Here is a 25086-nt window from a genome sequence, read left to right on the forward strand (position 1 = left end):
AATACACTATTGAAAGTATTTTTGAATTGTTTAATTGAGTGCACTAAAAATATTGAAGTTTATATTTTTGTATTTAATCTGAACTAAAATTAATACAATGTTAATGTTCTTGGCCCCAACGGCCACAAATGATAAAAATAACCGGAAACATTTTTTTTATTGTGATTTGGGAGAAAGAAAGAGGGGGGTTGCCGAAGGTGGTGGATCATTGAAGATAATGATAGCTGATCATAAAGTTGGTGGCAAGCAGCTAATATAGTATTAATCGGTCCAGTATCACTCTATACAAATTGCATATTTAGAATTCAGTTAAATCAAATGGTGAATTTCAAATTCATTCTCAAAATACTTTAAGTTTGAAATGTTGTCATTACTCTTGTATTCGCTTTACACCCAAAACATAGATATCCAAATAGCCTCTTAAGAAATAATTTATAGATATTTTAGTTAAGCCCCATAATTCAAAAAAATATTGTTTATCATTAAAAATCTTTGAAAAATATATTCTAGTTGAGATAAAGAAATTTTAAAGAGTTTTAATCTCACCTATCATCGAAGATCTTTGAAAAAAAATCGGAGAGACGCTACCAGTGGCCCATTGTTACTAGGGGATCATCATCGAAAGAGAAATCAAATTTGGCAAAGATAAGGATTGAGAAGATAGAGATGAGATAAAGATCAACAATGTAAAGCATGATGAGTAGGGAAAGATTTTGATAACAATCGAGATGAGAGTTGCTAGGCTCGAAGTCTCTCAAAATTAATTAGCATGTCACAATTCACTCTGAAGAACAACCCAAATATTTTACACACAAATTAATCAAGAATTCAAGAAGCTTAGGATGGAAGTGTGTTATTGTGGAAGTTTTTAGAGACTTCCACACAGAGTCTATGTCATAATAGGGATTAAATTCTTTCTTTGCTATTTGACCAACTAAAGATTACATTGCAAGCTTGCACTTTATACTAAATTCCAATGTGTATTATGAATTTTTTGCCCCTGCTAAGATGTGTTTAATAATTATGTTGTAGGTCCAAGTCATCCATCAAAACATCAAAGAACTAGTAGCAATTAGAGCAATAAGCTTTTCTCACAGTCCCTCTATATACATACAGTCTACTAAGAACTTGAAGAACCTAAAACATCACTTAGATCTTTGCACTATACAATGCCAAAATACTTGGAGCTTGAATGACCTATATGTGTTATTGAACTGTGAAGAAGTCCAATAAATCTTATAGTAATTTTTTTCATAATATGCAATAGGAGTCGTGTTTATTTTAAATACTAAAGTCTTATTTGAATGATTTATCATCAGATATTTTGCAAATAATTTGTCTCTAACAGATATTACTGATTGATGCATCCTACTACCATCAATCAAGCTAAGAAACTCAGCACTAGTTCTCCTTGATCTTGGCAATGAAAGATTCTAATGAAACTCACTAAACCCTAAAACAGTAGTAATAAAAAAAAAATTCATGAGGTTGTGCTGGACAATTCAAGCTCAAAGAAAGCTTTCATGGCTCGTCTTTTCATGACCCTCCCATAAACCCCTCTGGCCATCCTCATCAACTTCTCCATTTCCTCCGTTTCAACTCCATGACCAAACCCGCTGCCATTCTTCATCCTTTTCAACAAAGTTCTCAGAACCCTTTCATCTCCTCCCACTGCATCAAAAATGCTACCAGCCACCGCAATCTCCTCTGTAATCCTCCTTTCCACTCTCCTCCTTTTCAACTTCTCCCACTCATTGCAATAACCCATCCAAAACGAAGCCCTTAGGTACCCCTTCTCCTTTCCATTTAAGCCCCACTTACTCACTTTATCTTCCACTCCGTCCATTCCATTTAGCTCTCCCAACTCCAACTCCTTCTCCTCTTCAAAACTGCATCTTTTGCAGCTACAGAGAAATCCCCATCTCTTCGCCATCTCCCTGCGCTCATGCAAAGGCCACAGGACATCGAAGTAAGCAAAGGTGATCTCTTCCCCTTCCTTCACATCCCTTGAGGCGTACAGAACCATACTGTCACCGACATGAAGCCGCCGAGCATTTGGGCAGCAAGAATGGTTCACAAACGACGGCAAAAACCAAAGCCCCACGCCGCAGCATCCCTTCTTCTTGCCCATTACCTTAGCTGATACCGATTCTTCAGTCAGGCAGTTCACGTCCAACACTTTGAGAATTCTCTCCACATCAAGCTCAAATCTTTTTGTATCCGCAGCGCATTCCGGCTTAAAAAGTTCGATTTTTGGGACTGTGAGATCGCTGCCTTCAACATCTCCTGTAGATAATGTATAGAGCAGGGCGCGCGTTTTGTTGCATTTTTTTACGGCGTCAAGGATTTTATCGACGAAGTCCTTCCACATTACCAAGCGAGCAGTTTCATCACCAGCGGCTTTTGGCATAATTCCTCTTCCCAAGACGACAGCTTTCGTTATAACGAGCGGCGTACCGGCCTCGATGTTCCTTGTGGCGAAAAGCCCTCTTCCGCCGCAGGCCTCCGACCGGCGTATCTCGACATTGCCGACGAACTCGGCGAGCTCGGGGCATGTGCCGTTGAATTCGTTAAGAACCCAATCTGAAAGATCGATAAAGCCCGTCTTAGACTGGGAATCGAGCTTCTGCGACCGTTTTAAGAGCTGGGAGATGGCACTGTCAGTTGAAGCAAGGGCCTTGGCACGATGGAAGCATTCAAAAGCCTGTGAGTAACAATGGAGGTCAAGGAGGACCTTCCCTTTGCAAACGAGGGCCTTAAGATGGAAAGGATTAAGCTTGAGCGCGCGGTCGCAGTCAATTAGCGCTGCGCTGAGGTCTCGTAGCTTGGAGTAGCCTTCGGCGCGGTTGGAGAGCGCGGAGCAGAGAGTTCGCCGGAGATTAGTGGAGTCGTCGTCGTCGTCGTTTGGTGAAGTTTGGGGGAAATGGCAGCGGGAGATGAAGCGGGAGTAGAGATTGATGTATTCGTTCCAGTCCTCTTTCAGAAGGAGCTCTGTTGCTCTCGATCTAAGCTTCAGCATCTCTAAATCTGCAGCCGAGCCTTTCATGTTTTTCTTCTTTGCTCGGATCGATGGGATTTTGAATTTGGATGGAGGATATGAAGTGGGGATTTTTTATTTTTTATTTTCTGTGAGAGGCTGTAACTGTTATATTTGGAGCGCGAAAGTTGGAAGTTCAAAAATGCGCAACGGCTAGTTCCGAATTTATGTTTTGTAAATTAAAATATGAGATCTGAGAGCATGCTCTGATTCGTAAGAAATTATACATAATTTGATCTCTTATGAAAAAATAATAATATTTTAAAATTGTGGGATTTATAATTTACTTACTTATTGCATAAATTTAATTATTTACTCACATAAAATTTTAAACTCTAAATAACGTCATCCATTACAATTTTGTCATCTCTTCTTCCAAAAGCCACTAATTCAAATGGCCTCTAAAAAACTCTTCAAATTTATAGAATTATGATCTATCTATAATTTTTTTAAATTGTCATTCTAATTATTTCTATAAGAATTTTGAATAAGGATTTGCATGATATGAATATTTCTCCCTTGATCATTTGATTTTTTTGATACATCTAGTTTCCTTAATGAATTGAAATTTAGTTGTTTTAAGCTTGTTAAATTCATCTCATTTAGACATTAAAATTTCATTTGGGGCAGCTTCTTTACTGCTTCTTAAAACAGCTATTTAATTCAAAATTTTTAATTATTGTACTAAACAACTGCTTTAAGAAGCAGTCAGAAAATCGTCCCAAAGAATGACTTTCTTGCTGGTTCATAAAACAGTTTGAAAGTAATACCAAACAATGCCTTATTTTGATTATAGGCATGCAAAGTATAAAAATGTTATTCTATTGGTTGGCAGTCTCTATCATTAATCAATTTTAGGCCCTTTTTATATTTAATGAATACTGACTCTTAGATTTATATATACAGATAATATTTTAATAAAAATGATTAATATTAAAAATCTCTTCAAACTATATGCCAAGCTATCTCTTCAACTTGATCTTTCCATTATATTAAGAACATGGTTGGACTTTGAAAATTTTACAGTTATATAATTTAATTATTGATAAAGATCAAAATCATGGATAACATTTGTCCTCTTGATTTCAAATCCTCATATATATTTTATGAATTATCATTTGTCATATATAATCTACATATTTACATCAAGAAATTATTAAAATAATTAAGAAAACAAATCAATTTATTATCCTTGCTTTTTTTTATGGTGGTGAGAGATGCAATGCTTTATTGTGCAGAACATTGGTCATTAAAAGAGAAGCATAAACTTAAATTTAGTGATGCGGAGATGAAGATGAACAGGTGGCCAGGAATGATTTTACAGTTAGAGACAAAATAAGGAACGAGTATATAGGCAAAGAGGTTAGAGTAGCTTCGGTGACAAAAAAGATTAGAAATTGTTGTTTAGAAGGTTCGGTCGCACAAACATTGGTCATCCAATGACCCTCTTTGGAAGAGTCGACATATTATAACCTATCTATGTTAAGATAAAGGTAGATGTAAGCCTAAAAAGATTTAGTTAGAAGGTATTACAAATGATTTTTTATTAGATTTGAATGAGAATTTGACTCTTAATAGGACACATTGTAGAAAAATGATTCTTGTAGCCAATCCCATGCAGTGAGATAAATGTTTGAGGAAGAAAAGTTATTACTCAAATGATAAATGCAACGGAAAGAACAAAATTTTTATTAGTGCCAAAGAAAATTGATGAAAACTTTAAACAAATATTTTTCAAAAATGAATACAACAATACAAGATTAAATGGATAAATCGGCTAATGACTCTTCTCCTTCACTCTCTCTCTCTCTTTCTCTCTCTCTCTCTCTCTCTTTTCACCCTCTTCTTACATCATCCTCTCTTTCACTCCTTTTGTATTCATGCACAAACACTATTCCAAGGTTTCTAGAAAAATTTATTATAGTAACTCCACTTGGAAAAGATCACTCACATTAGCTATTCTTGGAATACGAAAGAACACTCTCATTAAGCATTCTTAAAATACGAAGAACACTATCATTAACTATTTTTGGAATATGAAAGATTATTTTGACTTCTATAGCTTTCTTGAAGCTTTCTTCTTCTTGAACCTTCCCTGGCCAAAATTCTTCCATAGCCTTGTCATCCTCAAATGCCGCCAACGATGCATGCCATGTCACCACTTTGACTAGTAAAGTCAATGTACTTGTTAAACCTGAAATAAAAAATAACATAAAATATATATAATATATAATATAAGCTAATATAAGACTCTCCTCATATATATGATTTGAGTCATAATCACCAAAGTAACAAAGATAACTTCCAACAATAATTCAAAATAATTTTTAATTTCAGTTACTAAACTCTATTTCTGTAATTGCATTTGTAAATAATCCTATTTTTCATGGTCACATCAAAAGCAATGATACTATACAGTATAACTCATTTAACAATCGATTAGCAACCATTTCTATCAAAATTTAACTGCTTTTGACTCCACATCTTCGAAACAAATCGACTATAAAAAATCCAATTATTAATAACGGTTTTATTTTCATCTCAACAACAGTCCATCCCTTCATTATATATATCTCCGCGGCCTTATCTAGTTCTAAACAAATCAAAATCATTGATTATATTTACTACAAATCAATATCTAAAATAAATCTTTATATATGTGAAAGAAAGGAAGAGAATATATATAAAATGGCTAAGCAATCATCAAATGTCTAAAAAAAATGCTAGTGTTCCACTATGTGTCAAGCTTTGGGCTCTTCAAGGGGAGAGAAAGTTATTCTTGAAGGTTGATATGAACATCCAAAAGCATAAATACCTCTGGCTTAGAAGAAAATGGCCAAAATAATAATAGAAGAATAGAATGAGATTCAATACGGCCTATCTATGGTCAATTGCCGGCCGACCAACCAAAAGATATTCACAGAGAAATTATTTAAACCATACAAAATATAAAGATAATTATGTTAAAGTTATTCATTTTTTAATTATTATTCTTTTTTTTTTGAAAAATGTTAAAATTGATGAGAGAAAATGGGCATTTTGGAGTTTAGTATGATTTTCAACGCTATGCCATGATATCAATATTTTGTATTTTATTAAAAAAACATTATTAATATAAAATGGTTTTTCATTAGTGTTATTTAAAAATAAATAAATTATTAAGGGTCATTTTAAAACACCTGTAATATTTTATAAATATGAACATCAAGTTGTTATAAGGAAAATATTTTTTTTAAAAAAATATTACGGATTTAATATTATGTTCTTTTTAAGAAAATTGAGCAACTCTTTCTTAGGATGACAACAATTAAAATTTTATTTAAATACTGTTTTTTTTAATGTTTTCTCATCGCTTTTAAAAAAAATTATAATTGAAATTTAGGCTTCATTTGGGACGACATTCTTGCTGCTTCTTAAACTAACTTTCTAGTACAAAAATTAAAATTTTTATACTAAAAAGCTGCTTTAATAAGCAGCAAGAAAGTCAACCCAAATAAAGCCTAGTAATCAGAATAGTTAAGTCATTTTTCCTACAACAACTTCACAATTAACTTTATAAAACATCATAGTCATCTCAAACAAACCTATAAAGTTACCACATATTATTAAGGTATCATTTGAGACGGCTTTTTTATTGCTTTCTAAAACGGAGTTTTACTACAAATTTTTTATTTTTGTACTAAAACTTCGTTTTAGAAAGCAATAAAAAAGCCGTCCCAAACGAAGCCTAACTCTTATTGTAAAAGCCATATTTTCCGTGACAATAGTTTTTAAAAAACAATGAAAAATCAACAATAAAGCAGTAAACAAACGGAACAACAGTTACGGCCTAAAAAACAAAACAATAAAAAGTTTGTCCATCAAAATCGTTGTCATTTGAGGTTAATTCATCGAGTCGCATTTTGATAATGAGCTGACAAATGTATAATTTTTTTTAATGATTGTAATGAATATTTCATTATATTTTAGATAAAATAAAATAAAATGCTTTCAATCATAATTTATATATAAATCTCAAATAAGGTAAGTTGAGATATTATAAAAATTTAGATCATAAATAATTTCATATTTTATAATTATTATTCCTAAAAGTTAATCCTACTAAACTCGGTAGTATAATATTCTTTTCTAAAATTTATTTATGTTGAAATCTTTGTTTATATTTTTTTAAATATTGAAAATTTAAGAATACTCTAAAAAATCCTTTCACACTATCTTATATCTACTTGTGATGTCCTCTGGCTTTGTAACTGCGCCGAGTATCGCGCTATCTCTCAGACTCGTTCCCTTGCAACGAAGTATCAACTATACTAACCTGATCAAGCCCTACCACCCAATAAAATAGTCCATTATTGATGAAAATTTTGACAATTTTTTCACAAACGGAGAAGCTTAAGCTGCGCCTGCGGCATAGCGAGACGCGACCGGCCGTTCTATAAATATGGAATTATAATTCATATCACTGATCATATGCAGCATAAGGTCCTCAGTAAAATGGGGAGGCAGCTTCCAAAACCAAAGGCATTGTTCGGGTAATATTATAATGACTATTTATTTTAATTATTTAAATTGCCTTTTTTATATTTGAGTGAAAATTTTATAATTTAAAATATTTTATTTTTAAAATGATTTATTTGTTCATTATGATTTAAGATGTGATTATCTCTTATGTAGGTATTGAAATTCAGGGTGAAAATGTAATTTTTTTATTTGCATGGAATATGAGCCATTAATTTAGGCTATGTTGATTTGAAGACATTGCATGATAATTTTAGTACATTTATGCTAAAAAATAACATAATTGCAGTATAAATTATAGAATTTTTTTTTTTGGTCCTAACTTATCATTTATGCTAAAGATATGCCTTTATGGATGATGATTGATAAAGGAAAATTTTTCAAAAAATGGTAGCCAATAGCAATCAAACTTTACAATCCTACCCGTACCTTTTTATATTTAAGCTTTTTTAATCTTAGGGCTTAGTTGAGGCCATAGCTTTGTTTATAAAGGCGATTGTAAAGTTTTTGTTGGAAAATATGGTTTCGTTTGGAATAGCTTTTTTATTGCTTATTAAATTAGTTTTTTAGTGCAAAAATTTTAATTTTTTACTAGAAAGCTGCTTTTAGAATTAGCAAGAAAGCCGTCCCAAATGCAACTTATATTTTAAGATGTTGTGAATTTTAGAAATATATATTTATTTTAAGTGAATAATTATGTTTTTAAAGGCAACTCTGGTTGTTAAAAATAGCTTATCATCACAGTTATTTCTAAAAAACAACAAGAAAGTAGTAACTAAATGAAACTGCATTATGATATGAAAAACAAAACAATGAAAAAGCTCTCCCAAATATGAGAGATTATTATGTGTGGTGTTCGAATGCGTCCGGAGGTCAATCCAAGTACCACGTTGCCCAATGCACTGTGCATTGGGCAACGTGACGCGTCCGGATTGGCCTCTAAACGCGTTGGAACACCGCCATTAATAAATTTTCCCCAAATAAACCCATAGTCTTTGATTCTTTTTTTTTTTTTTTTGGATAAAATAAATTATTATATTTTTATATTGGGTATTAGGTTAGCTGACCTTTCTTAGTGCAAAAAGATGCTGCCTTGCTACGACTGGTTGTAAGGTAAAGGGTTGGTGGCCAAACGAATATAGAGAAAGCTAATTATAGAAGGAAAGGAGAGCTAACCGCTACATCAATGAAGCTTTTCATGTTTTAAAATATAAAATTTTTAAACTGAAAAAAAAAAAAAAACAAAAAAAAAACTAAACTAAACTCTCATTGTAAGAGTCAAGTAAGTTATGGCTCACAATGTTTGGTTCATTTTCAAATAACTATCATTAATTATAAGAGTCAAATAACGGAGCCAATTTAGGCTCAGAATGATAAAGATAAATGACTCATGAGCCAAGTTCGATAAGCTAACAAGCTAAGTTTGAGCCAATCCTGATTGGACTCATTAGCTCGCAAACTGGCTCATTTAAAATATATTAATATCAGATACACTCAACTATGTATTAGCATTCTAAAGTTTAAGTTACTATTTATTAAAATATTTAAAAAGTTATATGGCATGCTGATCTTTATATTCTTATTTCTTTTTTAATTTCTCATTCTTTTTATAATTTTATTAAATTAGTTATTTTAATTAATTATAATTGTTTTCTCTTCTTAATTCATAATAACTGAGTCAACTCCTGAGCTAATTCAAACTCGTAGAATGAATCTCGAGCCCTAACTCGAGCTCAATTAATTAATCAAATTCAAGCTCAAGCCATATGCAGCTCGACTTTGGCTCAACTCGTTTGCATCCCTAATCTCTATTGTATGCTATTTTTGTAACATACAAAACTCTTAACTATCGAGATATTATCCGTTTTGGCCTAAGAGGCTCACTGTTTTGTCATGCTGGTGTAATTTCCCAGTATTACCCATCCCGAAATTGCTCTGAGATGAGCACGTTTAACTGCAGAGTTTCTTAAATATAATTTCAACCATTACACCAAAAGACGCCTCGATGTTTAAGAGTTTAGATTATTTTATTTAAGAGATTTCACAATTACTCATATACAAGTCGAAATATTTGTATTTACAATGTATATGCACATTATAAACATTCTATTTTTATGTATAGTGAGATGAAATATGGAAGAAGGGCCATACATCTTGCAAATCATGAGCTAAGTGAGAAGAACACCAAAGGCAAAGGACAAAGAGCAGAAGAGCCTTCATGGATCCCCCACCCAAGGACTGGAATATACTATCCAGAAGGCAATGAAAGGGTGATGGAAGGAATTCCACAAGGTGCTGCTTCCTTTGGCAGGCCTTATTGGCTCAGAAACTCAGAAGGGGTTGATAAGCCAGTATCTGCTGACTTTGACAGTGACATATTTGACCACCCATTTCTTGATGTTTGAATGAATCATGACATCTATTAAAAGATATGATATTTTAGATGTTAGATTAATGCTGATGTTTGCCTCTTGAATGGATTATTAATGTATCATGATGTATGTCTTAATTAGAATAATGAGGAACATCAATTGGTATTCAAGGATGTCTCTCTCTCTCTCTCTCTCTCTCTCTCTCTCTCTCTCTCTCTCTGTTTTGATATAACCTCAAAATGTTATCTTGATATATCGGGCATGAATCTTGATGCAAAATCAAGTAAAATTAAATTTGGGACCATCCGAGCTCCAATTTTAGTAAGCTTATAGTTGAATTGAACATCTCAAGAATATGAACTCAGCAACATCAAATTCAACTCAATCTGAGCTCAAATAGGTCCAAATCGAAGACTCGAAGCGCATTTTAAAAGTTCAAATCTTAAATTGGATGACCAAATGATTTTTAAATCTGGCATGCTTATAGTCGAATCGAGCGACTCGATGAGAAAAATTCAACGAACCCAAAATCATCAAATTCTGATATCATTAAGCCATTCAAATACCTAATAAATGATCCACGATCAAGGGGATCAAAATCGACCATCCATTCAAACAACTCCTAACTTGCCCTTGATCTCCCTCCTATTTATCGATCATGTTAATCTAAGAAAACTATAAATAGATCGCTCATTCTTCATAGAAGGGGACTCAAGTAAGGAAGAGAATAAAGAGAAGGAAGATAGAACGATAAACTAAAGTTCTCTTCCACCACACTACTCATCGACCACCGTCGGACCACTAACCGTCGTCGAATTAATGTCGGATCTCTGCCAGGCCACTGTTTAACACTGAAATTCTGCCCGACCACCGACTAATGCCGGATTTCCTCCTGGCCAGGTAGAAGTCCACATCAGTCGGTGGCCACCGACTGACGCCAGACTTCTACCTGGCCACCTGCTGACGCCGGATTTCTTCTTGGCCACCGACTGATGTCGAACTTCCTCCCGGTCGCCAACTAACAACGTATTTCTGCCAAACCACCGAATGTCGCCAAATTTTCATTTGATTTCAATTCGTCGCTAGATTTTAACATAACATTTGACTTTTGTAATATGATCGTCCTCGATTTTAAGGATGGATCAGTCACTCGAAATATATTCAAACACTACTAGCTTGAATCATTTCAACTGGGCGTGGCCCTATGATTTTTCCCTTCAGGGTTTTCCACGTAAAAAATTATGGTATTTTTTTTTCTTCTGATTGTGTGCTGGATACTCGTGTGATGTTAAGACGGGTTTTTTGTACTTTACCGCCGCGAATATTTAGCCCGCAACAAGTTTGTTTAAATTGTTTGATTCATTCATTTGATTAAAAAAATTCCTATTTTTCAATTGCACTTTTCACCCAATTCCATTAGCTGCTCAACGTAGATCCTCCATTGTATTCTAGGAATAATCACCTCTTTTTTTTATTAATGTTGTAACATGCCATAACCACACAACTCTCCTTGGCCTATTGGTTGAGAGCTTTGGCTTCCAACTAAGAGGTCAAGGGTTGGAGTCTATGTGTATGCGTTGTGTGTATGAATTTGCCTTAAATAGCCTAAATGTCCCAAAAAAAAAAAAAAAAAAAAAACATGTCATAACCCAAAACCCATTAACAACTCCCTCTATAGATCTCTATCGCTTTCAGGAATAATAACTATTTGTCAAAAATGTTGTTCGCTCGATGGCTGCCACGTGGAATCATGCCATATCTAGTAGAACATGTTTTACTATGCTTCACCTCTTTCGTACCATTGATGGTTCAGTACTTACTCAACCAATGGACTAGATGCTAATAATTTTTTTTTCTGCCCCCAATTTTCCCCAAAATTTTTTTTTTTAAATTGAGGGCTTAGCCCATTCCATTATATAAAAAAGGTGTACAAATAAGATAAAACAAACCCAAAAAAGAATCAAAAAAGCCGAAAGCTTGTGAAATATTTGGCCTTAGATAGAAACTCAAAAAAGTCGGAATGATTCTTGTCAGCACTGAGAAGGAATAGTCACATTCAAACAGTAAGTGGGTCATAATTTCTGTATGGGCACGACAAAGGATGCAACAAGAATCATGAATGTGAATGTTCCTCTTGAGAAGTTCATCAACAGTTTTAAGGCCCCCCATGAATGCCATCCAAGAGTAAATAGAGAACCGAGGTGAATGTTTACGATGTCAAATCAACGCATGAGAATAAAAATTATCATCCTGGGCAAAATAATCCAAATAAAATTCTTTGAAGGTAGGTTTTTCTAATTTATTCCAAAGTATGTTTGGGCTAGTCGGAGTAAAAGGAGTCTCCAAAATGAGATCTCTTAGAGTAGGACAAACATAAGTACGAAGTCTCCAACCTGAGGAATTGATCCACTCAACAAGCCTCTCATTAAGGCAACAGACAGAAACAAAACTACCAGTAAGAGAATCCCCCCCCCCCCCCCCAAGTCAATGATCCCATAAAATAGTAGCCATGCTATTCATATGAGTAGGAAAAGAGAAATTAAGCTTAACATTCCTAGCCATCCAAGATAAACTCTTCCAGAAAGAGGAAGTATTGGAAAGATTGGGTTTCCAAGGGGATATGTATCTTATGTTTCATCCAATCGGTAAGAGGGGAAGAAGTATTATGCCATCTATAAATAACCCTACAGTTTTAAGCAAAAAATGAGAGCTGGAAAAGAAGCAATGCTAAGGGTTGCCTTTGGAAATAGGTTTACACGTATTAGCCCAAGAGTTAAGATGCAAGTGCCTTTGATGAGACCCACCATAAAAAAGAAACTTAGCACAGAGATTGCCTATAGTTTTGATAATGGTTTATGGAATATAACTCCCTTGAGTCTAATAGGCAATCATATTGGTAATAGTATACTTGATTAATTGCATTCTACTAGCAAAAGAGAGCAAATTTGCTTTCCAACCAGATAGCAGACTAGTGATTTTATCAACAAGAGGGCTAAATTCAGTGACTTTGATTCTCCCTAAAGAAATGGGCAAGCCAAGATAAATAAAAGTTCTGGATATGTTGGGAATATCAAGTGAACGACAAATTTCACCTGAAGCCGAATAGTTGTGATGTGTAATGATAGCACTCTTATTTAAATTTTGATGCAGTCTCGAGCTGTTAAAGAAGGTATTTAAAAGTCCAGCAAGCCTATTGGCATTAGAAGCATCCTCCTTTCCAAAGATAAGTAAATCGTTAGCATACGATAGATGGGAGACTCTAAAGTTCTCATAATTGAAACTCTCAAAAGATTTAAGGCTGGGTGTAGAGTCAATGAGACAAGAGAATGCATCCATGATTATACAGAATAAATAAGGGCTTCAGGGACAGCCTTGCCTAATACCAGAAGAAGAAGAGAAGAACCCCTCCAATGTCCCATTGACATTAACAGAAAAGTTGACATCATTAACACAAGCTTTGATCCAATGGATGAATAGAGAGCGAAAGCCTTTGTGAGCCAATCTTTCAAAGAGAAACCATCTAGAAATTGTGTCGAAGGCTTTCCTAATATCAAGCTTCACACAAAAATACTTATTTTTGCACTTTTTCCAATAGCTTAAATTTTCTCCGGCCAGGATAATATTATCAGTGGAATATCTTTTGCAATAAAAGCAGCTTGGCTCTGATGAATAATAGTGGGCATGTTGAGCTTCATGCGGTTAGCAATGATCTTAGTAATGATTTTGTAAAAGAGATTGCAAAGCGCAATGAGTCTAAAATCATTAATACTCTCCACATGAGTCTTTTTGGGAATAAGAGAGATGCCAGTGGCTTTTACACTTTTGGGAAGATAACACTTAGTAAAAAAACTTTTAACAACATTACAAATAGAGATGCCAGTGATGCTCCAAGTCTTCTTGTAGAACTCAAAATCACCATTTGCAAATATTGAAGGGGATATGAACTCTATCATGTAAAGATATATGCCAAATTACAAATCGAGTGCTTTTAGAGATAGGAGTTATTTGCAATTTTGTCATTTTACTTGGTGGAATCACCTTCCATCTTCATCAAAAACTATTCTTAGGTTAACAAGTCAAGCTACTTGAATATATATTGCTGCATCCTGGAATATTTATGGTGGTAGAGATATGTATAATTTAGCATCTTAATTTTGTACGAAGATCCATCACACAAACAAATAAAAGAGTATAGTGTAATACTCATAAGAAAAACACCAAGATTTTTACGTGGAAAATCCTAAAAAGGGAAAAAATCACGGGGCCTATCCAAGTCTGAATGAATCCACTAGTATTAATGATTGATTACACATAATATCTCACATTAAAGGAGAGTGTTAGCTCAATGTAGCAAATACACATTGTATAAACCATATTATATGGCATTATTCCTGCATAAAATGTTGGAATATTTATTTTATTAGTAGGGCCATAATAGGTGGAAGACAATGTTTGGAGGGAATGAAATCGGTGGGCGACGACAGTCATAAGGACCATAGTTGGCTGGCGATGGTGGTTGGAAGGACTGAAGTCGGTTGATGATGTGGTCAGAAGGACCATAGTCGAGGCAACGGTGGTCAGAATGACCGTAATTGTGGAGATGGTGGTCGAAAGGACTATAGTTTATGTGCGACTATGGTCGGAAGGACTGTAGTTGGGGCAACGATGATCAAAAGGACCATAATCAGCAGGCGATTATGGTTGAAAGGACCGTAGTCGGCGAGTACAAGCGATGGTGATCAGAAGAATCATAATCGGACGACGTCAACTCTTGCCTTAACTCAATGTCAAGGAGAAAACAATATGTTAAAGATATTCCAAACTTCAAAAGATTGGTCCCCTTGATGTAGATTAAGTGATAGAGAATGTTTCATTAATGTCTGACGATGGATTGAGATTCAATCTTAATTATAAGTTTGTCTGGAAATGTTGTGTTGTTGGGAAAAGATCTAACACCAGCAAATGAATAGCCGAAAGTCTGACGATGGTCCGTTGTCAGAGTTCGGTAACGGTTGGTGGTAAGTAAGATATCTAGCTGGTGGTGCATGCTTGAGAAGGCAAGAAATATCATTTGTTGTTCTTCTATTCCTCCTCCTTCCTTTGTAAAGAATGATAAATCTATTTATAGTTTTTTTAGAGTATCATGGATAGTAAATATGAAGAGTATTAAGGACATGTTAGTAGTGTTTTAATGGACGACCCAACTCCCTCGATCATGGATCATTTATCAAGCATTTGAGTATCTTAAGGATGTTAGAATTTGAGGATCTTGGCTCGTTGGATTTGTGTCGTTGAGCCGCTCGATTTGACTATAATCATGTTACATTTGAATATTAATTGGTCATCCAATGATGTAATTGTCTAAGCAATCATCAATAACTACGAGGTCTTACATGTCCTTATTGATATGGAAAATCTAAGCAATCATCAATGATTTTAAAGCTTTGTTTGAGATGACTTTCTTATTGTTTTTTAAAATAACAGTCTAATACTAAAAGCTTAATCTTTGTACTAAAAAAACTACTTTAAAAAATAATAAGAAAGCCGTCCCTAACGAAGCCTAAGGTAGATGATGAATACCCAAAAAAAAAAGAGCATACCCAAAGGATTTGTGCCCTCTAAATAGCAACTACACCTTTGTGGATTCAATAGTCAAATTTATGCCTCCCTAGTTATTATTATTAGACATAATGCCATGAAATTTGACCAATAATAATAGTAATAATTATTATTATTATAAGAAAATAGAATTCAACTATAAACTTTTATCATATTTGTGTGTGAGATTGTTTAAGATGCCGTTAAACTTATGAAACAATTTTTTCATTTAAATTTAAGAAACAAGTTTTCAAATTTAGGTTTCGTTTGGCATAGCTTTCTTATTGCTTTTTAAAGCTATTTTCTAATATAAAATTTTAGTTTTTTAAAAAATTTATGCTAAAAAACTACTTAAATTTTTTTTTAAAAAGCCCAATTAAAGTCTAAGTTTAAATGAAGTATAATACAAAAGTTGAATTATTCCCAATTCCATTTCTTTGGTTTCTACAATGATTTTAGTGCCTAATGGAAACTAACCTTTTCAATCAATATACACAGTTTTTTAATTCCAGCAAAAGCTTAGCTTTTTTTTTTTTTTTTTAATAAAATTGTTTTTAAAAGACAAAGTCCAATTATTTTTTTTAAACAATTTTTATTTTATTATGAACGATTACTATTACTATGAACATAGATTAGATTAATTTAAATTAGAGTTTTTGTTTATTGGGCTGTACTCATACAAATGCAAGCTGCAATACAGGTAATAGCTCATTAACTTTCAAATTACTTGGCTAATCATATATTCTTTGTATAATGAGGTCATTAAATGGTAATCATTGTGCAGAGAATATATCCAAGTCATTATCTCTATTTTGGTAGCTTTTTTTTTATTCACTGAAATCAGAATAGTTTATATATATATATTTATTGATGAAGAATTAATTGTTTTTAATTATTGGGTAATTGAATTGTATATGAAAATTGGTTTTGAAACGTCAAAAAATATTCTTGGGAACTAAAAAAATGTCGAAATAAGTTTATCGAGGTCCTAAAATTGGGCTCTGATTAGGTTTGTCAACAGGCTTCCAATCGCCGCTGAAGATGTTGATGTTCACGCAAGCGCAAGCATGCCTTGCCCACATGAGGTGGAGAAATTATTCTGTGCGGATGCGGGACCATTCGAAGGCGATTCAGAACGTGCCACGTTACTCAGTACACAATGGTACACAGCAGCGATACACAACAAAAAGTGACGTGACGCATTCTGATTCATCTTTGGACGGTCCCGTGCCCGCACAGAATAATTTCACCATGAGGTGCATATAAGAGCACACATATTTGCATTTTTTTGGTATAATGGAGCCCAATTTTGGGCACCTATTAAGACTAAACATGGCACGGGCCTTCGGGTTAACATGAATTGCTTTAATAACATTTTAATATCTTAAAAATTAATTTTGGGCTCCCAAAAATCAACAATGGTCGATGGACTCAAATGAGACGATGGTGATCAGAGGATCATAATCGAGCAACAATAGTCCAGAGTTCAGTCCCCGGTTCAAAGCCTCAAACACGCTATTCACGCGTGTGGCCTAAGCAATACGTGCGGGGCCCAACGTCACATCTCCCAACCACAATAAACACCAAACGGGTTCCATGTACCGCCACGTGCGTTCTTGTTGGGTGGAATCAGCTAATACTCATCTTTTTCTTCTTCTTCTTGCTGTCGACGGCCCGATCCGGCTCGACTCGGCCCGAAACCCCTCCTTTTTACAGATGCCGATCCTACGGCTGAAAGGGGTGGCAGGCTCTCTTCCTTTTATCTGCCGTGACGCGTCGTCAAGTAGAAGCTTCCCGCCTCCGACGGCGCTCCGACGTCACCCTTAATATTAAGAGCCGAGAGACGGATAGAAGAGAAATTTTGCTCGAGAGGGAGGTTTCATCATCGCTCGAGTCTACGATCCAACTTCCGACAACTTCTGGATATCAGGTTGTACGTTATTGTAGTTAATTAGGGTTATCGATGGCCACAGCGTTCGATCGATGGGAGAAGGATCCCTTCTTCTATGCCGCCGAGGAAGTGCAGGAATCTACCGACAGGTATTGAATTGTCTATCTTCGTTTCTTTATTTCTTTCCTGCTGGCTCTTTTCTTGAATTCTCTTTTTTTTTTTCTTTTTTTATGCAGGATGGAATCAGCGTATCGTCGATGGATGCACGAAAAGGGCGTTGCGGTAGCGTCCGGAGGAAATTGTGGTGATTTCGTTGTTGAGCTTCGGCGGGAGGTACATACAGCCCTAGGGACGGCGAAATGGCAGGTAGTTCCAGATCGTTGTTTCGTTCTACTTTTATTGTTTTATAGAGCGATGTGAGGATTTTTTTATTTATCGGGAGAAAATTTGTAGCTGGAGGAGTTGGAAAAGGCCGTCAGGTACAGCGATCATGCTCTTGCGGCTGGAGAAGCCACTGTCACTCGGCACAACGATTTTGTTGCGGCGATCCGGAGTAATATTTCGATGGTGGAAAAAGCCCTAAAGGAGTCGAATATTGAGGAGGAGGGGGAGAGTCGTTTGGCGTGGGTACGGCTTGATGAAGGGGAAAGGGATGAGCTCGCTCTTTTCCTATCCGGTTCGCGTGCTGAAGTGGAGAAGGTGTTACCGACAGCTGCAGTTGGAGTCCATGAGGCCGGAAATAGGATGAATGAAGAAGCTTCTGTTTGCAAACCTTTCCATAACAACGAGTTGCCTTCATTGGAGATGATGGAGGATAAATTGAAAGGTCACCGGAGGACAGCTAGTGCTTGTGCTGACTTAGGGGTGTGGAAGATTTCGGTATCTACTGAGGAATCTCCTCGGAAGTTATCAGATGAGCAGGCTAATCTTCCCCCTCCAAGGATACTCAGTCTGTCGGAGCTAAAAACTGTCGAATCAGCACCTAAGCCTAAGTGGTATAGAAATGGTTTTAGGAAGTGGAAGGCTGTTAGCCACGAGGATATGGAAGAGTCTATACCATTGCAGAATCATCAGCTAACTCGAGTAAGCAAATTCTCCTTGATCAAATTTGAATATATTTCACCCTCAGCAATAAATATATGCTGTGTTCTGATTTTCTTATTTGACTAGCTTTTTTCCCCTTCTATTGTAATGATTTGCTTCAAGATTCTTTGTACTTTAATTGACCACCGTCCTTTTTTTCCTCCTGTAAAATTAAGGGCATGAATGCATGCTATGAGAAGAGCAAGAGCTGTCTTGGCGATTTTACTGATGATTCTACCAACAAGCAGCTATATGGTTGGTTTGGAGCTTTTCAAAGACAGATCCAGAGGTCTCAATATCAAATACAGTATGGTCGACCTATTCAGATGATTATTTGGACTGCTGTCACTGTAATGTTGATTGGTGAGTCTCTTTAGCCGTTTCTTGATTATACATACTAGCTAATCTCTCACTTATCACTTGAATCCTTTTTTTTACTTGATTTTCTTGATTGCTAAGCCTAGATGGCCTTATTCTAAACTTCTGGCAAAGTGATTTGCGCTCTGCTTCTGGTTCTTTTTCTTGATTTAAGATTGTTAATGTAAAGTGAAACAGTTTTCCTATAAAATTCAATTTAAAGCAGATAACAACTAGTGCTGCCCAGCATGCATTAGGACATGATGACATTTGCTTGTTTAATGCAGATAAAATTCCCTTGGAGTGCTTCAGAATTTAAGTGTTGTCAGAGCCCTTGTTAACACATAAATGAATCTGACTGAAACTTTCATAATTTGATTTGAAGCTTCATAGTGTAATTTAAATCTTAGAATTTTCTTATTTTATTGGTTGATTTTCATGCCCCATGAAAGTATAATTTTGTTTCAATAAAGGTGAAAACTAACTCAAAAGCCCACCATTCATATTTCCGTTGAAATAGAAACAAAAAATAGTACCTTTTAAAAATGTTTAAAAAACTGTAAAATGCCGTTCTGTTAATTGCAATGCCGTTCTATTAATTGCACTGAATCTTTTTTCATCGGATTATGTATGGAGGGTTGAGTGTGGTAGTTCAAATGAGCTAATTCTGGCCTAAGATGATAACTTCTTGTTGAAAAATAAGAACTGTAATAGGAGAGCCTAATTCTTCACGCATAATTTAAAACTTAGTGGCAATATTATCCACTAGGCTTGTAAATGATTCTCCAAGTGTTTTGGTTGATTGATGCCGTGCAAATTTTTCAGCTGAGTAGGATACCTCACTTTAAAGACCATTAGATTGGCCATTACCCTTTTGGAAACCAACTCAATAAACAAGTCACTATGCTTCAAAGATTATATCTCAACTCCTAACTACCACACCCTAGCACTGCTACTAAACGGAAGCAAGCTTCTTTACACCCATGCATCCAGATGAACGCATATCACCTCCCTGACATGTAAACAATACGAATAGTACCTTTGCATTAAGAAACTTGTTCATCAATGGAGTTTTCATTTTGGCTATGGTGTACTTGTTCCTTTTCAGAGTGGTGAAGTTTTCTTTAAAGTTGGTCTTCATAATCGCATTGTGCTTCACTGATTTTCTTAAAGAATGGTTGTTCTCTCACCATTCCCACATGCATTATTCTAACTCAACTGCTGTGGTTATATTCTGAAGCGTTGAGGATTCAAATTTGGCTGTGCAATGCATGCTTGTAACGATTGTGGAACAGCTAGAAAAGGGTTGGTATTTTCTTAAACATTTTTTGGTAAATAAAAGGAAAATAAGGGGAAAGATTGTGAGGTTTGCTTAGGAGTCATTTCCATTGAATCTATGTTAGATTTTGGGGACAAATAGAGAAAATAAAGCTGGTATTTCATGGGAAAAAAAAAAACTGGCATTTCATGAGTGGGATGAGGGGGAATTGGTGGAGAGGCAAAATGGCCTTGGCTCTTTGAATGGTCATGATCATCATAATGAAATCATTGTATATATATAACTACCCTAAATTGACTTTAATGGATAGCTTGCCAAGACCATAATAAATTTTAGCTAGTCCAAATCTAGATGATTAAATTAAATGGGCTTAAATGGAGTCATTTAAGACCATACACATGTTGAGGTATAGTCTGACTCAAGTAATTATTCAAGGAAGTGCTTCAACAAGCAGTCATGATTGCTTTGTAGCAGCAAGGTGGAAGTAATGGCTGAGAATTTAGCTTAAAGATTGCTTGAAAACTGAATCAAATTCTTAAATTTTAATGAGCAAACCATTAGTTGAATTTTCGCTTTGGTTTAATTTGTTAGTCAGGCCTGTTAAGAAACGGCTTAAAAACCATTTTAAAACATGATGAGGGCAGTTAAATGGTTTCACTTTGATTGTTTGATTCACCATGATTGTCGGGATCATCCCTTGTTGAGCCACAAAAATTACCTTCATCCTCCGATCAATGGTTTCGTTCTTTCTATCATCATCCATTAGGCGTGGTTAGAGTTGTTGCTTGCATAAACATGCTATAATTGCTTGTTGCGTTGGAGGTGAAGATTCTGAATTGCATTGACGAGGAAGTTGTGTTTATGCACCATAGAATGGTCTAAGGTAGTAGAGAATACACGGTATTCTTGGCAGCCTTGATTTATTGAGAAGAGAAGAATTTAGTCTAGAGGAAGGACTGGAAAGGTAAAGAGAAGGAGATTGAGAAGATTAGAAGAATATGCATCTTAGGGGTGGACGATGAATAAGTACATAAGGAGAAAGAAGAGCCTCAAGTCTAGGAGAGAGAGAAAGGAATCAAATAACTAAGGTGAGTGCTTCAAGAAAGAATTTTTCTTATTCCATCATCCAATGTTTAAAATCGCGCAATTGGGTATTGAGGCGTTTTTTGTTTATGAGCATTTTGAGGCTTACGCCTCAAAATAAAAAAAGTTGTGGAAAGTGATAATAAATGTCAAAAGTAATTTTTTATATAATATCTAAATAATGTGTTAAATGATGACATATTAACTTTCTATTGAATTATGAATTAACAAATTGGCCTACACATGAAACAAAAAAATTGCACAAGATCTAAAGAGAGGAGGTTGAGAAGATCAAAACAATGGATGACTGCAGTGAAAGGGAAGCAAGAGGTACCAAGTGGGAGAGAATAGCCTTATTGTTTGTTAGAGGAAAGCTGGTTCTTTATTCTATCATCAGTCGTCCTTGATTACAATTTAAATCTTATTATTTATATTAGTACCTGTAGTTTTCTTTGACTATCTGATCGTAGTAAAAATTAAAAAAGGGTAAGCATATTCTTAATAAAATGATTATTTTATTTTTGATAAATTAAAAAAAAAAAGATTACCAAGTACAATGACATAAGAATGACACATTAAATAATATTACTTAACTTTCATAAATAATGAATGAATGAGAATAGCTGGAATTAAGCATCTCACATTGCTGTATTATGCTATTGAAGTAGAGGTTGTGGGACTGAAGAATGGATTTATTGTTAGGGATGGAGAAGATGGAAAGTTTGGAGCCTAAATTAGGATATATAAAAGAATGATCAATGGCACACAATTTTAAATTATGTGAACATTGGCCTCAAAACAAACTCTTTGAATGGAATAAAGCCATTTGGTTGGAGATTTTCAAATTCTCCAGTAGTTGTTATGCAAGATAGCATTTTGTGAGGGTTAATAAAATTTGAACGGTGAGTCAATTATAATTAAATTATTGGTGGGTCATAGATTATCGTCGAACTTCTCATGTTAGAAATAATCCTTAAAAAGTATATTCAATCCTACTGCTATTCATAAAAGCGTGTACACGATGCAAGTTATGCCTGTTGAGCAAATTTATGTGTGGAATACCTTTCAACTATCACTGGAGATTTCTCATTAATTGGTTTTTATTCCATATTCACTTGAGAGTCCCTTTCTATATTTATTTTGGTTCTGTTATCAGCTTCATGGCGAAACTTCTTTCTGTGGAGTCTAACAATCAGACTCATTTTGACAGTCTTTTTTGTATTACGCGTGACTTAAAGGAGACCATAGATCTTATTCACTGTTAGTTGATTTTTGGGACGAGGAGTTGCAAATTGTTTAGTTCCGCAGGCGAGAAGGTAATTCTCATTTTTCCTTCCAAATGTGGGCTCACTATGGATTTGAAGTTTTGAACATTTTTGACAATACATTCCTGTACAAAGGTTTTCGTAGTTATCTGTTTAGGGAACCAGCGTTAACTAAGGCTTTGTGTGGGTTGACTTTCTTGCTGCTTCTTGAAGCAGCTTTCTAGTATAATTTTTTTTAATACTAAAAAGCTTCTTCTAGAAGCATCAAGAAAGCCATCCCAAACGAAGCTGAAATGCCACTATTCCTTGACAACTTGTAGGTGGTTTCCATACACTTGGTTCATAAAAATGCATAAAAAATGGTTTCTATCGTTTGTTATAAAGCGCATGCATGAGGAAAGAAATACTTATATGCAAGCATCGATAAATATGATAATTGCTTTGGATTGATGATCTTATACATAGCAATGAAGTTTTCATTGGGCAAATATGTTGTGGTGGATACGGACCGCTTTTCTAGCGTATGCTTCTTTAGTGCATCTCCAACCGAAAATCCAATTTTCACTCTAAAATATAGTGAAACTAAAAAAATGTCGTGATTCATCTCCAATCGAACTCTATTTTGCGCGGTAACCGCCTTTCTCCTCTTTCGCGCATTTCTTTCGCAAAACTTGTAGTGACAAAAAAATAGCGTAGGTGAACAGTGTAACGCCAATATTGGCGTCGCGCTGTTCACCCGCAACCAAATAGCGGAAGTTTTGCTATTCGGCTGGAGCTCGTGAGCAACGCCATTAATGCGTTTGGAGTTCGGGTGGAGAAGGCCTTAAACTTTCTTTTTAATGTCCACACATTTCTCTCCCTGCTCCCACACAGAATAACCTGTTATTATGCTATGAAAGAATGGACGTGATTGTGTTAGAAAAACGTACATATTATGCAGAAATTCTCTACTAGGAACTGGTTCTATGAATAAATTAAAGAATAATAAAAAAATTCAAGCGCTACAAGGTGACACCATAGTTTATGTGATTTTACCAAGTACTTCCTTACAACTATGGGAGATTAGAGAGAAATCAATCCAGAACTTGGAAGCCAAACATGTATAAACATAAATACTCCTTAAGAAAACTTTCTTCCTTAAATCTAAATACACTGATCTGTATTTATGGTAGTTTAAATATTTGGAAATTTAAATCAAAGTCTGATTTAAATTTTAATTTGCACCAAATCTATGTTAAAATTTGCAACAAAAATTTTGAATTTATTCTTTTCCCTAAAATCATTAGTTTTAATTGCTGTGCTTGTTTCTGCAACAACAATAATTCTCATATGATACTTCAAATCAATTGATTGTTCATGAACAAATTTATGCAGTGCGTGCAATTATGACATGTATAAATATATTCGCCCAAATTTATCTGTTCATTTAGAGCATAACAGAACTCAAATGTTCCAACAATGGCATCATATACCATATGAGAAGATTGTCATTTTCGTATTTTCTGAAACAGGCGCAGGTTTTTGCTGCATGCATCAGACAAGCAGAATTGTAGATTGAAGCAAGCAGGTTTCTGAAACAGGTGCAGGTTTTTTTTTTTTTAATTGGAACTACTCATATGAGGTAGGGCCGATATCATATTGAGCTAAGTGCTCATTGTTAGCTTGTGATTGTGTATACTATGAGACTTTCGTAGTAATTTAATTATTTGGGCTTCAAAAGCTTCCCCATTACGATAGGATAGGCTTTGCGTTTGTGAGGGTTTATTAAGAGAACAATTCCTATTCATTTGTACGATTGTACTGTATATTTTTCATCATTGATTAAAGAAAGAAAATTTGGCTTTAAGCTTTGGTTTTGCAAAATTCAGGCTTTTTTAGCTGTGATTTTTAATTTATTTTGAAATGAATATAAGATATATAAAATAATGAAATTTATATTCTATTTGTCTTAAAATTAGTTCAACGGCTTTTTCCCAACCTCTTAACTCTTCTCTTTGTAAATCGTTGAACGAATCCCTTAGTATCTTTGACGAACTAACTTATCTGTACACTGAATAATTTGATGTGCAATTATACCATGTGATGCTTATGTTGCAATGAATGAAACTGAGTCTCTAGAATGATTTATTATTGACCCATCTTTTAAATGAGGTGATTGGAAGAAGCCACTCTTGTTGACTTTTGCCAACCATAATAAGTACATGTTGGGAAGTATAGTCACACAAAGAAAAAAATAAGAAAGATATAAGTGCAACGAATAACAGAATTTACGGTAAAAAAAATTTGACATGGAGAAAAAATAATGGAGTTACATAGCATTAAGAAATTCATTATAAAAATTAAGAGAAATTATACAAATTGCTCTTCACACAAAATATCTTTTTTCTCTCTTCACTTTACCCCCAATATCTATTTCTCTCTTCTCTCTTCGAACTTTTATTTTATCCAGTGAACGTACGCTCCTCTACGTTCGGTTTTAGACCAAAACAGCGCAATACCGAGTACCGAGTTGTACCGAGTTTTTTAAAAAACTCGGTATTGCGCTGTTTTGATCTAAAACCGAACGTAGAGGAGCGCACGTTCACCGGATGTAATAAAAGTTC

The 25086-nt window shown here is 34.8% G+C and overlaps 3 protein-coding genes across 4 annotated transcripts; 2 read left to right on the forward strand and 1 right to left on the reverse strand.

Annotated features, from left to right (window-relative positions):
* Window positions 1-1480: 1480 nt before the first annotated feature.
* LOC110097453 lies at window positions 1481-3046 on the reverse strand. The gene has a single exon (XM_020823827.2). The coding sequence runs from the start codon at window positions 3044-3046 to the stop codon at window positions 1481-1483; it is 1566 nt and encodes a 521-aa protein (XP_020679486.1).
* A 4394-nt stretch (window positions 3047-7440) lies between these two features.
* LOC110097431 lies at window positions 7441-10100 on the forward strand. Its single transcript, XM_020823800.2, has 2 exons — window positions 7441-7569; window positions 9678-10100. Exons 1-2 carry the CDS (start codon window positions 7508-7510, stop codon window positions 9958-9960), a joined length of 345 nt encoding a protein of 114 aa, XP_020679459.2. The 5' UTR covers window positions 7441-7507; the 3' UTR covers window positions 9961-10100.
* A 7083-nt stretch (window positions 10101-17183) lies between these two features.
* LOC110097442 lies at window positions 17184-24329 on the forward strand. 2 transcript variants are annotated; one of them, XR_002303198.2, is made up of 6 exons: window positions 17184-17565; window positions 17653-17782; window positions 17870-18499; window positions 18676-18862; window positions 22429-22534; window positions 23995-24329. XR_002303198.2 is itself a non-coding variant. In XM_020823812.2 (5 exons), exons 1-5 carry the CDS (start codon window positions 17489-17491, stop codon window positions 24039-24041), a joined length of 1071 nt encoding a protein of 356 aa, XP_020679471.1. In that variant the 5' UTR covers window positions 17185-17488; the 3' UTR covers window positions 24042-24329. The 2 variants fall into 2 exon arrangements, 1 of the variants encoding a protein (XP_020679471.1); XM_020823812.2 differs by lacking the exon at window positions 22429-22534 and having other exon boundaries at window positions 17185-17565.
* Window positions 24330-25086: the final 757 nt, after the last annotated feature.

This window comes from Dendrobium catenatum, unplaced genomic scaffold, assembly GCF_001605985.2.
Source record: "Dendrobium catenatum unplaced genomic scaffold, ASM160598v2 fragScaff_scaffold_1482, whole genome shotgun sequence".
Classification (NCBI taxonomy): domain Eukaryota; kingdom Viridiplantae; phylum Streptophyta; class Magnoliopsida; order Asparagales; family Orchidaceae; genus Dendrobium; species Dendrobium catenatum.

Bases quoted from the DNA above. Each gene is read 5' to 3' on its own strand.
- LOC110097453 (XM_020823827.2), bottom strand. From the start codon at position 3,046: ATGAAAGGCTCGGCTGCAGATTTAGAGATGCTGAAGCTTAGATCGAGA.
- LOC110097431 (XM_020823800.2), top strand. From the start codon at position 7,508: ATGCAGCATAAGGTCCTCAGTAAAATGGGGAGGCAGCTTCCAAAACCA. The intron at 7,570-9,677 runs GTAATATTATAA...TTTTATGTATAG, and splicing joins AAACCAAAGGCATTGTTCGG to TGAGATGAAATATGGAAGAA.
- LOC110097442 (XM_020823812.2), top strand. From the start codon at position 17,489: ATGGCCACAGCGTTCGATCGATGGGAGAAGGATCCCTTCTTCTATGCC. The intron at 17,783-17,869 runs GTAGTTCCAGAT...GAAAATTTGTAG, and splicing joins TAGGGACGGCGAAATGGCAG to CTGGAGGAGTTGGAAAAGGC. The intron at 18,863-23,994 runs GTGAGTCTCTTT...TTTCTGAAACAG, and splicing joins TGTCACTGTAATGTTGATTG to GCGCAGGTTTTTGCTGCATG.